We start from the raw sequence: 14,654 nt of genomic DNA on the forward strand, positions 1-14,654 counted from the left end.
TGTCTTTTGTTCACGTAACGAGCCAGTTCTTTGCAAGTGTGAAGTGAAGCCAACCTGGAGGATAATACAGAACTTCCCTCAGACTGAGGAAGCTTTTGGTCTTTGTTGTCAGAAAATGCCAGTAAATTTAGTGCTAAACATTACAATACAGTAATACATACAATACAGTATAATTAAAACAAATAAAATATCCATGTGGATGTTGACTGAATGTTTGACTAAAGGGCATTGTATTCAAAATAACTTTAAGTTCAGTTATAAACTACTTTACATTTAAGATGCTCATTTCTGTTCTCTCTCTCTCTCTCTCTCTCTGCTTTATATATATATATATATATATATATATATATATATATATATATATATATATATATATATATATATATATATATATATATATATATATAAATTTAATTTATTTCTTAAAAAAGGTTTAGGGGGCGTTAACAAGGCAGCCACGCATTAAGTACATCACAGTGGGGGTCATGACTGGTGTAGGGGGGCTTGGTGGAATGGTACCTAAGTCATGCTAATGTCATGACAAGATCAGTGTGAAATCCTGCAGCAACGAGGCAACGAAAATTTGCCGCTCCATCTGTAAATGATATGTATATGTTTGTATGAGTATGTGCGCATACCTTAACACTATTATTGGTATTAGTATTAATCTCCAAGGTAAACCACAGTACAACAGTTGTTTAGTTATGAATATGTTAGCCTAAGGTACATCCCTGCTTCTTATTTATTTTGCTCCGATTGTTTACTTAATAGATTTGCTTGGTTTCAGGAGCTGGTTGCACCCCTTATGAAAATGAAAATATTTTTGTAAAAACTATTATGATTTTGCTGGAATAAGCCTATTTATCAAGGGTGAAAGTCTGATTTCACAGAGCAAAGTGAGTCAGATTTTTTCCACCGGCGCAGCTGCAGATTTGACTGACAGGTCAAACTCCTTAAGGGGCAAGATTTTTGGTTCTGATTGGTTAATTATGACTATTTATTAAACTATTACACAGTTTAAAAAAATAACTACAAATACGTCCTCAAATCCTATCAAATTAAAAAGCCAGTCAGCTTTTTAATGATAGTCAACAATGCAGCTTGGTCAACTTTTTAATCTTTGACATCTTTTTACCTTTGTCAACTTTTGAATCGTCATCACAATCAATCATTTCACCTTGGTCAAATCGTTTTAATCGCTGTCATCGTTTTAATCTCTAGGCAACGTTCTGCCTTTTTTATCGTTTTTTGTCGTATTTAACTTTTTGACGTTAGCAGCTTAATCAGCGTTTGGCATCGTTGCTGCAGCAGATCAGCTTTCTCACATAATTTCTGAGAAATTACTTTTTCTAGTTAGTATTGTTGTCCAAATCAACTTTCCATTTGGAGATTGTGGTGAGGCTTATTGTATCGTCATTGGAGGACTTTAATGGCTGATAGAAGAAATTGGCACTAGTGATTTCATATGAGAACACAAATTCAAAGAGGTAAAATTGTCTCTTGAGAAAAAATATTTCAGATGTGTTACCCCTTTGTTATGCCAAATAGGAAATTGTATTGCCTTTTTGTTTTGTAGAATCCCTGGGTTGTTCCAAAGAGGTGTGTTGTTTTGCTCATCTATGTGTAGACATCTAGTGGCCACACGTTGTCTGAGCAGCTTCATAGTCATCTGTGGTAATATTTGTGTACGAACCAGTGGCCTGTAATTTAACTGGCTCATAGCTTAATGACAAGATCTTACATTCAGTATGAGCAAGACGAGACAGACCTAACTGTTACAGAGTAGTCATGGTTGTTCATCTGTTGCCTTGAGCTTCACAAATATCAGCAAAACTCTTATTCTCTCCTTAAACTGACATGTGGTGAAGAAATAAATTTTGACCTAGGTACCAGAGGTATGTGCACTGGAAGCTTTATAGACGTTATAGAAGGCCATTTGTGGGTAATCTCCCAATTGAGCCACTGTGCCTCAACACACAATCTTTAGATTATTACTCTGAAGATTGTACTGTAAAACCCATGCCTGACTGTAGAATAGAATTTGGCCCATCCACAGAGCCGTACTTCTTCTATTGACCCCTGTGGTCTGACCTGATGACAGTCTATGTTTCAACTTATTTACCCACATGAACATCTGTGTCTCACAGCTTAATCAGATGGATACCTTGAACATAAATGTGTAGTGTAATGTGTGAAGTCCAGTACATTCATATTATAACAGGTAACACGCTTTCACAGATTTCACCAGAAGACCTGTTCTGACAGATTCTTCATCCATTTTTTACCCTTCATATTACACCAGCCATTTTTAGTTGGCTGTTTTTTGTAAAACTGAAAACTAAGCTATCAAAAAGATGTAGCAGAGTAGTAACACTAAGTGTCTTAGTATTAGAAACAGAAAAACAAGTCGTTTTTCAGTGTTTTATTGATATACAATATTATAATACTAATATATTGATTATTGTATACAGTAGTTGACCCACACTGAGGGGAGGGAAAGTATCAAGCTGCATCAGGCCTGAAACTAAGTCCTAACAAAAATGTGCAAACTGATGCGCGCTATGTAATAATTATTATAATTAATAATAATAATTATTATTATTATTAGTTGTGTATGTGAAAGCGTCCTCTATAAAAAATATATAACTGAATGAGGAGGAAAATGTAAAAAATGTGTTTGTGCGTGACTGTCGTTATAGCAAAGCAAACACGATATGTCCTCTATTAGTCGTTCTGCATCAGAGTCGCAGTGTCTGACTCTTCAGAGTCTACTGGACACAGAGCCGCTTTTGTCCTGTAAATGTTAACAAGCAACAGGGGAAAACTGGAGTCACAAGGATGCTGGAGCAGGCTGGAGGCTTTTTAGATTGCTGGTTTGAGCCGGGTGCAGCCATTGCGCCTGGACGGGGGACGCGGTTCAAGTCGCATTATGAGCTGAAACGCAGAAAAAAGATTTCCAAACGTGCTATGGGGAGCTGGTGGTGTTTGCTGCTGCTGTGCCCGCTAACTCTAGTGCCGACCTTGGGAGAGGAGATGAACGTTTCTGAGGACCCTGATCTCTTCAGCTTCTTGAGGAGCCTCTTCTTTGGGCTGCCGGTGAGAGATGAGCAGTTTGTCACAAGCCTAGGCTTTGACGTCAACTCCCTCAAGGACCTGCGGCACCCGGAGTCACTCGATCACTCAATCACGCAGCAAGCCAAGAATAAAGCAGTCGGTCGGGATACAAATAAGGCCCGGGGGCCTGTACTGTCTACCAAAAAAGGACAGCTCAAAGGAATCACGGTGGAGAAGGCGCATATATTCCACGGGGTGCCATATGCTGACCCGCCCGTTGGGGAGCTTCGCTGGAAGCCCCCCAGGCCTGTGAGCTCTTGGTTGGGAGTTTATGATGCCACCTATCCCAAAGCAGCATGCATGCAATCGTGCAGCGGCCCAATCAGTGGCGAGTGTCCTTGGAGAGTAAGAACCATTCTTCATTCATGACAGCAGAACTAACTGTACCAACAGTGTGTAGTTACAGAGTTACAGGGTTGATGTCTTTCTGCTCTTCAAAGGTCAGTGAGGACTGTCTCTACCTCAACATTTTTGTTCCCCTGGATGTGGACTTCGGCTCCCTGATGCAGATGCCGCTGCCTGTTATGGTGTGGATCCATGGCGGGAACTTCATCACTGGCTCTGCCTCCAAGCCACTGTACGACGGGCGGTCCATAAGCAACTTCACCCACACCATTGTTGTGGGCATAGAGTATCGACTTGGTAAGAAATTTTATTGATATACACTCTCAGAATGGGATGAAATGAATGAAAAGAGACTGTGCCTGAGGTCGCCTCAGAGCAGAAGGCCTGATGCACGACGGTTAATAGGGGGAAATTAAAGTCTTGCTGGGCTTAATTATATGTCACGTGACGTGTGATGATGTGTGATTTATTTATTTTTTCTCTCTTTAGGTGCATTTGGGTTTCTCGAGCTGGGAGACGACCCTCGCACATCACCTGTGGGCAATTATGGCATCTTAGACCAGCAGGCAGCTCTTTTCTGGGTTCAGCAAAACATTGCTGTGTTCGGAGGTGATCCCAGCAAGGCAAGCAAAACCAGTATTCTATTCTAATGAGTCTTAATATGCATTTGTTTTGGCCTACAGTATGGCATCAGGAGACAGAACAGCATGTAAGCAGCATGTAAAGACGCTGAGAGCACAAAAAACACGGTTGTCTGGTTTAATAATGGCAAATTCAACTAACAAAATGAACTGAGTGGCCAGAAACAACAATCCTAGTAGTAGAACAAGTTTCCGCTGATGCAACCTAAACGTCTATGAATGACTTGCTGTGTTATATTGACTCTTTCAGGTGACCATATTTGGAGAGAGCGCCGGGGCTCAGTCTGTGGGCCTCCACCTCATAATCCAGAGCAGCGGGCCTCTGTTCAGTCAGGCCATCCTGCAAAGTTCTCCCTTCTCCATCCCAATGAAGAGCAGGTGAGCGGCCACACACACACACACACACACACACACACACACACACACACACACACACAGCTTCTGTCTGTACTGTAGTTCTCTTCTTCCCCATCTTCAGACACGATGCCATGAAGCTCGGAAAAGACTTTGTTAAACAAACCAACTGCTCAAGAAGCGACATCCCCTGCCTGCTGTCTCTCGCTCCACAAGCAGTATTGGTTGCCCAGATGAAAACAAGTAGGATGCCACAAAACTCTGCAGCCTACGCTCACCATATTTAGAACGACTTTCTGGGCTGCCCACACAGTTGCATAAGAACCCAGGGTATCATCCGGTTATATGTGAAAGATGATGAAAGTTATATATTTATGTAATATATCTGCAGGGTCATTGACCAGCATCACACCGACTCAGTGGTTCTGTGATCAGCAATCATGCGATCATTTATTCTCAGGCTCCAGAATCATGAACCCCTTCAGGTTTCTGGAGGCTTTTGAGACGTGGGGTCCTTATATCGATGGGGAGCTGATCAAAGAGCAGGCTCCAAGTGCCTTCCAGAGGGGCGCCTGGCAGAGGGAGAAGCCAGTGCTGCTGGGTAAGTCTGACGAAGCAGCCATGAGTTTATGAATTCATATCCTCATGTCCTTGCTTGTTGAACTTGCCCGAAGGTACAACTTCAGAAGAGGGAGTTATCTTCATCTACGCCATATTTCACGAGCCGGTGTCGACTGTGGAGTCCACCCTGTACATAACGGCTATCTTCAAGCAACACGCCCTGCAGATCATCCATGAGTACCTGCCCCAGTACATGGACGCTGACCGGAGGGATATGCTTGCTCAGGTACAGTGGCAGGACTGTAAATGTGTACCAATAACAAGTACAAGGACTGACTGTATGCACTAAAGCATGGCAGACTGATGTTTGTGTGTGACCCTGTGGGAGGAAGAACGCCTTCAGCAGTTCTCTCTGCCTAAGGTACATATTTGCAGCCTTGGGTGGGGGGTGGGGGGGTTGTGGAGTAGTATGGCTACAGGAAATCAGGAGCTAAAATTCTCTGGACATATTTGTTATTCAGACACAGTTCACGGAATAAGAGGGAGACGGTGAAGTCTCTGCTCTTTATAAAGGGCACCTCTCTAGGGACGGAGATGGAGGGGACCTGGGGCCTTTTACTATTTCCCTTCTATTCAGCCCTCTCTTTGTAACTTTGGTTGTGGTGATGTTGCAGCGCTACATGTCATCTGTGATAGTTCATAGTTGTTTTCCCTCACACTTACTTACTGATAAAAATAACATTTCACAACTTCTCGCACATCTCCTTGTATGCTGTGCTTGCATAACCTGGTATTACACTCCAAAGTTTCATCATTCAGCCTCTTTTACAGACGTTTTTAACAAACGCCATCCCGTTATTAACCACCAGAGGGTGCCGCAGGTTTCTGGCTGTGTTTCTTTATTTGTCATCATTTGTATGGGTGAAGCATTTGGACCACCTGGAGTCAGGGAGTTCAGCTACTTGAGATGCAGCCTAGCTGCTCCTACTAAGAAGCAACTCGTCTCTCTTGAACATCTGTGGTGACAAGAGATAACAGCTGAGGAATCACAGATGAAGCAACACATGGCACAAAGAGGGTTGGAGAAGAATGAAAACGCAGATTAGATAACCTGAACAGCATTGTCTGAGCATGTAGAAAATGGTGAATAGGCATGTTTACATTTATAAAATATCCTATAAAACAAATCATATATCATAAAGAAAAAAGATGGTGGGTCAGGATGTGCAGATGAGGGGAGAAAGCAGTGGTAAAGTCCATGAAACATTATCCTACCATCTGAACAATATCCACTACCTGTACTTGTGTGTAAGACATGGAGATGAACCACTGGCCAGTGTTTGATACCGTGTCATATTTTTAATGCATTTTTGCTGGACGCCTCTGTGCTCACACGTCTGCAAGCTTCCCTCAGCCGGTTTGTGCTCAGGTGTCAGATGTGCGACTGTGTGGGTGCAGGTTGTGCGCCTGCTGAAAAAGACACCCCAGCTTCCAAGTAACAGGCAAAACAAGACAGCTTTACTTCATTCGCTTGCTTTTACCTGAGAGACAATGATTTTTCTGTTTTGTTTTGTTTTTTGCTGGTCCCTTAATTAGTTTTATTAATTCTTCTTTTCTAAAAAACAATTCAGCACCTATAACAAACAAGCAGAAAGGTACAACTAGGATGAACCTGATTTGAAAGCCAAGTTATTTAGCCAAATGGCCTCGCTGGTGACTGAAAGGCAATGGGCACAATAATCTTTCAATTCAAATCTCCTGGTAAATGACTAAAGTAACAAAAGCCAAAGAATGAATAAAATAAAAGAAATGACATGCACGTCAAACTTACAATGAGAGTTGCACGAAAGCGTTGGAGTGTGGGCATGATGAGAAGCTTTTGTGTTGCCTTTTTTTCCTCCAAAAATGAAAAAAGATGGGCATCACAGAACGTCTTTTCTATAGAGCCACGATTAAGGTTCCCAGGACATGAGTCACATCCGTCACTTAAGCGTGCATGCAACAAAGCAAAAGATGCACGAATCCTGAATAACATGCAAATAGAGTATATAATAGGTAACCATAGGCATTGGCGGCCAACTTTGTGGGTATGTGAACAGATGCACTGTATGCAGTATAGTGTATGTTCAGAGGATTCCTCTAAAAAGGAAAAAAGATGGGCATGAAAGAACGTCTTTTATGTAGAGCCAAGATTAAGGTTCCCAGGACATGAGTCACATCCGTCACTTAGGCGTGCATGCAACAAAGCAAAAGATGCACGACTCCTGAATTACATGCAAATATAGTATATAATAGGTAACCATAGGCATTGGCGGCCAACTTTGTGGGTATGTGAGCAGATGTACTGTATGCAGTATAGTGTATGTTCAAAGGAAAATCATTCCCAATTCTCTTTCTTTTTCCGCTTCTTAGATCATCACAGATTACGTCTTTGTATGTCCGGCCAGAAGGACCGCGCGCGCCAATGTGCCAACAGGCAGCAATTTCTGGCAGTACATGTTTGACCATGTGGTAACAGACCCCCGCCTCTGGTCTGGTTTGACGTTCTGCTACAAGCGTGCATGCCACGGCGCAGAGCTGCCCTTCGTCTTCGGCTCAGCCGCGGAGGTCAACCTCACCATGTCGCTGCCAGAGAAGCTGATGTCCAATCGGATGCTGTGCTACTGGGGGGCCTTTGCCCACGCCGGAGACCCGTCCTCCAGAGCCCAGCAGACGACTTTCTGCCATGCGCAGCATCTGCCTATTTGGCCACGCTACGCCGAGGCCAGCGGTTGGCTCCTCATGAACCTGACTGTGGGTTCCCACGCGCAAGTCGCAGCCAGGAACCATATATGTGACTTCTGGGACCAACTGGACATCTACTAGCGAGAGGTCTTCCAGCAATTATTTTTGTTCACAATAAAGAGTGTTTTGCTTGAGGAAGTGTTTTTTCCTCGTGTCTAAATCCCAGCACGAGTGTCCTACTTGAAACGCATTCGCAGCAAAGGTGTGTGCTGGCTTTGACAATGAAAAGCTTTGAGTCCACAGAATAATAATTTCTTATTTCATTTTTTGCATTTAAAAGAAAAAAATATTTAAGCCTCAGTAAACAACTTCATGGTTCTTATTAAAGGTGCATATGTAGCTGTTACCCGTCTATTGCACCACTACAAACAAATTAAAGCCTTAAAGCTCAACTCACCAATATTTAATAACTCTGTTTAAAAGTTTAAAGTTTAAGTTTAAAATAATAATTCCCCTTTTATTTTCAAAGATTGACAAGATTGAAAGATTGACACTGATTGAAAGATTGCATACAAATAAACACAAAGGTCAATGTAATGACCCCTCATCACACACGCAAACATTGCACTGAGTTGCCACTTGGAGGGTCGGTTCAGTATTGTGTGGTTTTATTATATTCTCTTCTAAGCAACCAACTGAATTTAAGTTAAAATTAGTGATGGTCTGGGGGTTAAACTTGAATACACCTCTATGTTGGAAGCCACAGTAATTATCATTGCCTTTGACTTTGAAAATGTAGCTTTAGACAGGTGCCCATGGTTCATCCCCAACCGCTTCATGTTTCAAACTGATTTTACCAACACACCTGCTGTGAAACCAACTTTGATCATTGGTGACTCCATAGACCGAAACGTGAAGTTAGAGAATCCAGCAGTCATAGCTAAGTGTTTGCCTGGGGCCAGAGTGGGCCACATTGAGTCTTATCTTAAGCTCCTGTCTAAAGCTCTTATCTAAAGATAAGCGTAAGTATGGTAATACATGCAGGAGCTAATGACGCCCGGTTATGCCAATCAGAAGTTACTATAACTAACATTTAGTTGGTGTGTTCGTTTGCCAAACCAATGTCGGGCTCCATAGTTTTCTCTGGACCCCTCCCCAATGTGATCAGCAATGACGGGTATAGCCAGCTGTCATCGCTCAACCGCTGGTTGTCTAGGTGGTGTCCTGCAAACGATGTGGGTTTTGTGGCTAAGGGAGCACTTTTTGGGGAAAACCTGGGCTGATTAGAATCCATCCCACGTTGGACAGAGCCTCTAGTAACATGGCCATCATGCTTAGTCTCCCTGCACTGTGACAACTCAGAGTGGAGCCAAGGACGCAGAGTCGCAGTCTTACACACCTCTCTACATGTTCTCTACAGCCGCCACCCCCTCTTAGTATTAGTTATTGCATAGAGACTGTGTCTGCTCTCTGACCACCTAAACTATACAAGTCACAAACAAATTAAAGAGGAGTGACTTACCAGTAGACTTCGGCAGTAACTTTCTTAGGACTTCTTTTAACTCCTTAATAGACACTATTGGTTTTACTCAGCAGGTAAATGAACCCAATCATCGTTTCAACCATACCCTCGATATTATCCTGACATATGGAGTTGAAATCGATAATTTAATAGTTCCTAGGAATAACCTGTACAAAGATTTTCAGTCAGGATTTAGAAAACATCATAGCACAGAAACAGCTCTGGTTAGAGTCACTAGTGATCTTCTCTTAGCTTCAGACAATGGTCCAGTTTCTGTCCTTGTCCTGTTAGATCTTAGTGATGCATTTGATACATGCATTGATCATAACATTCTATTACAGAGACTAGAACATAGAATCGGAATTAAAGGAACAGCACTGGGATGGTTTAAATCCAATTTGTTGAACAGATTCCAGTTTGTTCATGTTAATGAAAGATTCTCCACATGCACAAGGATTAGCTATGGAGTACGGCAGGGTTCTGTGCTTTGTCCAATACTGTTCAGTCTCCTCTAGGTGATATTATTAGAAAGCATTCTATAAATTCTCATTGTTATGCAAATGATACTCAGCTATGTCTTTGGAACCAAATAAAACAGATCAACTAGTCAAAATTCAAAGTTGTTTCAATGACATACAATCCTGAATGTCCCAAAACTTCCTTCCTTCCTTCCTAAATTCAGATAAAACTGAAATTCTTATTATTGTTCCTAAAAATCTAAAAAAACAGAGACACTGTTGAGTTAGATAGCCACCCTGGATGGCATAACATTAGCTTTATATTCTACTGTAAGGAACGATTTTTGACCAGGATCTCTCTTTTACATCATACATTAAACAGATCTCCAGAACCGCCTACTTTCATATTAGAAATATAGCTAAAATTAGACTCTCTCAAAGCGATGCAATTTGTTACCTCTAGGATGGACTACTGTAACTGCTTACTCATGATATCCTAACAGCTTCTTAAGCCTACAGCTAATTCAAAATGCTGCAGCCAGAATTCTGACAGGACTTAAAGAGAGATCACATTTCTTCTACAGTACATTAGCTTCTCTGCACTGGCTGTGTGTAAAATGTAGGATAGAATTTAAAATTATCCTACTCACCTACAAAGCACTTAATGATTAAGCTCCTTATATTAAAGACCACATAGTTCCTTATGCGCCCAGCAGAACATTTTGTTCTCATAGCGCTGGGCTACTTGTGGTTCCTAGAGTCTTTAAATATAGAATGGGAGGCAGAGCTTTTAGCTACCAAGCTCCTCTCCTGTGGAACCAGCTCCCTCTTCAGGTTCGAGAAGGAGACACACTCTCCACCTTTAAGATTAGGCTTAAAACCTTCCTTTTTGATAAAGCTTATAGTTAGAGATGGTTCCGGTCACTGGCAATTATTGTTAGTCACAGGAACCATCTCTTAGTTAAGCTGCAGTAGACATAGACTGCTGGGGGACTTAATTTATACACTGAACTCCTCTGTTTCCTTCTACCTCTTTTGTCCAATAACCTCCCATCATTGTTCCATGTTTAACTAACCTTGTCTCTTTCTCTCCAGTAGTTGTGCTTCTCTCCCGCTCTCTCTCTCTCTGTCCTCCACTCTTTCCTTACCTACAGTTTGGTGTCTTTGATGGGCAGCTGCGGATCCAACCATCCTGCCTGTATCCAGACCCTGGTCCAACCGTTCTGCCTGTGCTCTGTTGTTGCTTGTTGTTGCTTGTTCTTGCAGTGCTTTTCTCTCTCTCTCTCCTCTCATCCCAATCGGTCGAGGCAGATGGCCGCCCACATCCAGCCTGGTTCTGCTGGAGGTTTCTTCCTCGTTAGAGAGGGAGTTCTTCCTCTCCACTGTTGCTGTCAAATTAAATGCTTGCTGTATGTTGGATTTGTTGGGTTTCAGTTGTGTGAGGTCTTAAACCTTACTTTGTAAAGTGCCTTGAGATAACTTTGTTGTGATTTGGCGCTATATACAGTAAATAAAATTGAATTAAATTGAATTAAAAAAACATTCAGAGCGGGACAGTACCAAATTTGAAACTAAATAAGAGAAGATGTCTGTAGAAAGTTCTAGAAATGTATTTGACCCTTACGCCAAAAAGAAGTTCAGATTGTCTAAAGGCATTTGACCCAGCATGAACAACCCAACGCTATGTTTACAGTTTATCAAATAATCCAGATGCGAATTTAAATTTATGTAAGATTACTAATACTGATTGTGTGGGTTATTTGCTTTACACCTGCGTTTGGAGAGGACCCCTGGGGTGTGTGCATTGGGAAATCGGCTACCAGGCCACTGGAGAGAGGACCGTGACTATGTGGGGAAAGAGCATCTAAAGAACTACAGAGTCGTCTTGTATACGTTTTGTTTTTTTTTTGTTCAGGCCACACTGAAACAATTTGTAATGATTAACAGAGGCAGCAATTGTGAACAGACTGAAATAGACCCTCTCGTTGAGCTGAGTAACACATGCTGTAGCATTGCTGATATCGATACCGGTCCACTATTTACTATTTATCGAATCGACACCAGCTTGTAGTTTCGCCCACCCCTAGTCTGCACTGAACTTTTTAGATAAGCTGAAAATAAAACCTATTTGCTAAGATAGAAAACACATATGTTTGTTTCCTGCTTTTCAAAGGTGCCTGGTTGACAGCGGCCACTGTGGTATTAAGGGTTGTTGTTTGACTTTACTCACCAGCGCGCATGATTTAACTGGCTATTGCTAGGGAGGTATTGATGATTAATTCTGTCACTCTCCTGCATTTGCATTGAGGTCATTCTGACTAATGTCAGTAAATTTCTAGCGCACAGTGCTTTTTCTCTGGGCGCTACCACACGTCAGACTGGTAGGGTACATGTGCCAATGCTTCCCAACTGCTCACAGTTTCATTTGCCACTCAGCCCAGAGCACCTTTCAAAGTACATTACAGTCTCTTGTGTCAGTGCTGCCACAGCCTCTCTGAATCAGCTCTCCAGAGTCTGATGCTGTTTGTTGTGGTGCCCTCACTCTGAGCATCTTGTAGATCCACAACTCTGTGTTTGTGTGCTTCCGATTGGCGTAACCGGGCGTCATTATCTCCTGCGTGTATTACGATCTTAGCGTACTTACGCTTATCCTTAGATCCTTAGGAGCTTAAGATAAGACTCAATGTCACCCGCTCTGGCCCCAGGCAAACACTTAACTACAGTATGACCCCTGGATTCTCTAACTTCACGTTTCGGACTATGGAGTCACCAATCATCAGAGTGGGTTTCTCAGCGGGTGTGTCGCTAATTGGGGAAAATCTGTTTGAAACGTGAAGTGGTTGGTGGTGAACCATGGGCGCCTACTTAAAGCTACGTTTCTTCCGAGCCGTAACCTAGTCATTACCCAGCTGCCTGGGGCTTGCCAGGGATCTTGTAGCAGCTAAGCCCGGAGGCTCCGCACCGGCTAAAGGGGCCTGACTAGCCGGCCTGTTTTCTAAGGTGCGAAGCCGAGACTCTAAGTCTAACAACCTCGCCTCCAACCCCGAACTAGTGTACACCTATAATAGATACCAATTACCATCACTAAAAAAGGCAGAGGATAAGCTAAACATAAGACACACCGAGCACCGGACAGAGCGAGAGGGAGAGGAAAAGGGGGAAGCCATAGCAGGAAAGTAAGCTACACTAGCAGAAAAAGGACTAGATAACAGTGAAGATTAGCAGGATGCCCGAGTTACAAGCTTGTTTTGCAACTCTTAGCGGTCACTACCAGATATAAGACAATAATATTTAGAAAAAAGCGGAGAGTAACGCCGTACCCACACATAGTAGTGACAATTCAATATGCTATTTGGTCAGACACAAACTGTAAATATAACAAAGCAGAGTTCAATGTATTTAAAATGAAGTAGAGATAAGCATCTGATCAAACATTTTTGGCTCTAATAATCACGTTTTGGCAACATGACAGCATCTTACTGGCTTAACTGGTGTTATGCAGATATTATTATTATTATTACTTTTTTTATTTTATTTTTTTTGTTCTGTCCAGCAGTTTAGCAAGCAGCATATCTTACGCTGAATGCCATATTGTGATGGACAGCTTTGCATTAACAAGAGGAGTATATATAGAATATATATACTTTTCTTGATTTATGGTTTAATTAATGGTTTATTTAGCTAATCCAAAATATGTGTGATGTTGCTGTGTTGGTGGACAGGTTAAGTTTCTGCTTTAGGATGTGTATGCGGGAGGGTGGGGGTGTGGTGGTGGGGGGGTAAGGGGTGCAACCAGCTGCTGAAACCAAGCAAATCTGTTAAGTAAACAATAGGAGCAAAATAAATAAGAAGCAGGGATGTAACTTAGGCTAACACATTCATAACTAAACAACTTTTGTACTGTGGTTTACCTTGGAGATTAATACTAATACCAATAATAGTGTTAAGGTATGTGCACATACTCATACAAACATATACATATCATATACATACATATGTGCATTATGTGCGTTATACATATCCCATACTACTTATTAAAAGTCATGACATACAACACCACAAATTCCATATTCACACATTATTGATATTGGTAGTGATAAGTATCAATAATACTTACAGTTGGATTTGAAAAGTGTCCCACTACAAGGTTAGTAAGGCTGTAGCTTGATATTATTTACCCAAAGGGTGAGGCAGACGTTGGTGCATGAACAATGCCACTTGTGGCATTGTTCATGCACCAACGACGTGGCATTGTTCATGCACCAACGACGTGGTCGGAGCCCGACCACCAGGAACCGACAGGAGGTTCAACGGGAGGTTTCAAGGCCGACAAGGGCAGGAACGGCTTCTTCATGGCCGACAGGAACTGGGGCAGGAACGGCCTCTTCAGGGCCGACCGGAACTGGGACATGAACGTCCTCTTCAGGGCCGACAGGAACTGGGGCAGGAACGGCCTCTTCAGGGCTCACAGGAACTGGGGCAGGGACGGCGTGGCTGAGCGGGAGCTTGAGCATGGCTTGGCTGAGCGGGAGCTTGAGTGTGGCTCAGCTGAGTGGGAGCTCGGAACGTGAAACTGCACCAGTGCAAAAATTCCTCCTTGAGGACTGAAGTTTGAGCTGGGCAGGCTGGTGCATCAGCAACGGTCAGACGTGGCTAGGGAATGGAAACTGAAACTGGGACCGCAGGCTGATCCAGTGCGGGAGAAGGGACAAATGGACCGGCTGAAACCAAGGACATCAGTGGTGCGACCGGGACTGGCGTAATCCAAGAGGCCGGCGTGGGGGCAGGTGTGGCGCGGAGCACGTGCTCTAACTCCTCGAGCCGTGCGCACAACCGGTCATAGAGGCAGTGGACGCCAGAACATTCTAGCGCGCTGTCCTCGTCCTCCAGGGTGAACACCGCCACCCCCACAAGGCTCAGACAGATCTCAGGTCA

General features: G+C 42.9%; 1 protein-coding gene across 1 annotated transcript; it reads left to right on the forward strand.

The window, feature by feature from the left end:
* Positions 1–2,771: 2,771 nt before the first annotated feature.
* LOC114863255 (crystal protein) lies at positions 2,772–7,933 on the forward strand. Its single transcript, XM_029164170.3, has 8 exons — positions 2,772–3,459; positions 3,555–3,756; positions 3,949–4,082; positions 4,351–4,478; positions 4,579–4,697; positions 4,915–5,055; positions 5,129–5,301; positions 7,428–7,933. Exons 1-8 carry the CDS (start codon positions 2,839–2,841, stop codon positions 7,878–7,880), a joined length of 1,971 nt encoding a protein of 656 aa, XP_029020003.1. The 5' UTR covers positions 2,772–2,838; the 3' UTR covers positions 7,881–7,933.
* The last annotated feature ends 6,721 nt before the right edge of the window (positions 7,934–14,654 follow it).

Source organism: Betta splendens, chromosome 9, assembly GCF_900634795.4.
Source record: "Betta splendens chromosome 9, fBetSpl5.4, whole genome shotgun sequence".
NCBI classification, from domain to species: Eukaryota; Metazoa; Chordata; class Actinopteri; order Anabantiformes; family Osphronemidae; genus Betta; species Betta splendens.

Coding starts and splice junctions, on each gene's coding strand:
- LOC114863255 (XM_029164170.3), top strand. CDS start 2,839: ATGCTGGAGCAGGCTGGAGGCTTTTTAGATTGCTGGTTTGAGCCGGGT. Junction 3,460..3,554: donor GTGGCGAGTGTCCTTGGAGA/GTAAGAACCATT, acceptor TGCTCTTCAAAG/GTCAGTGAGGACTGTCTCTA. Junction 5,302..7,427: donor GGAGGGATATGCTTGCTCAG/GTACAGTGGCAG, acceptor TCCGCTTCTTAG/ATCATCACAGATTACGTCTT.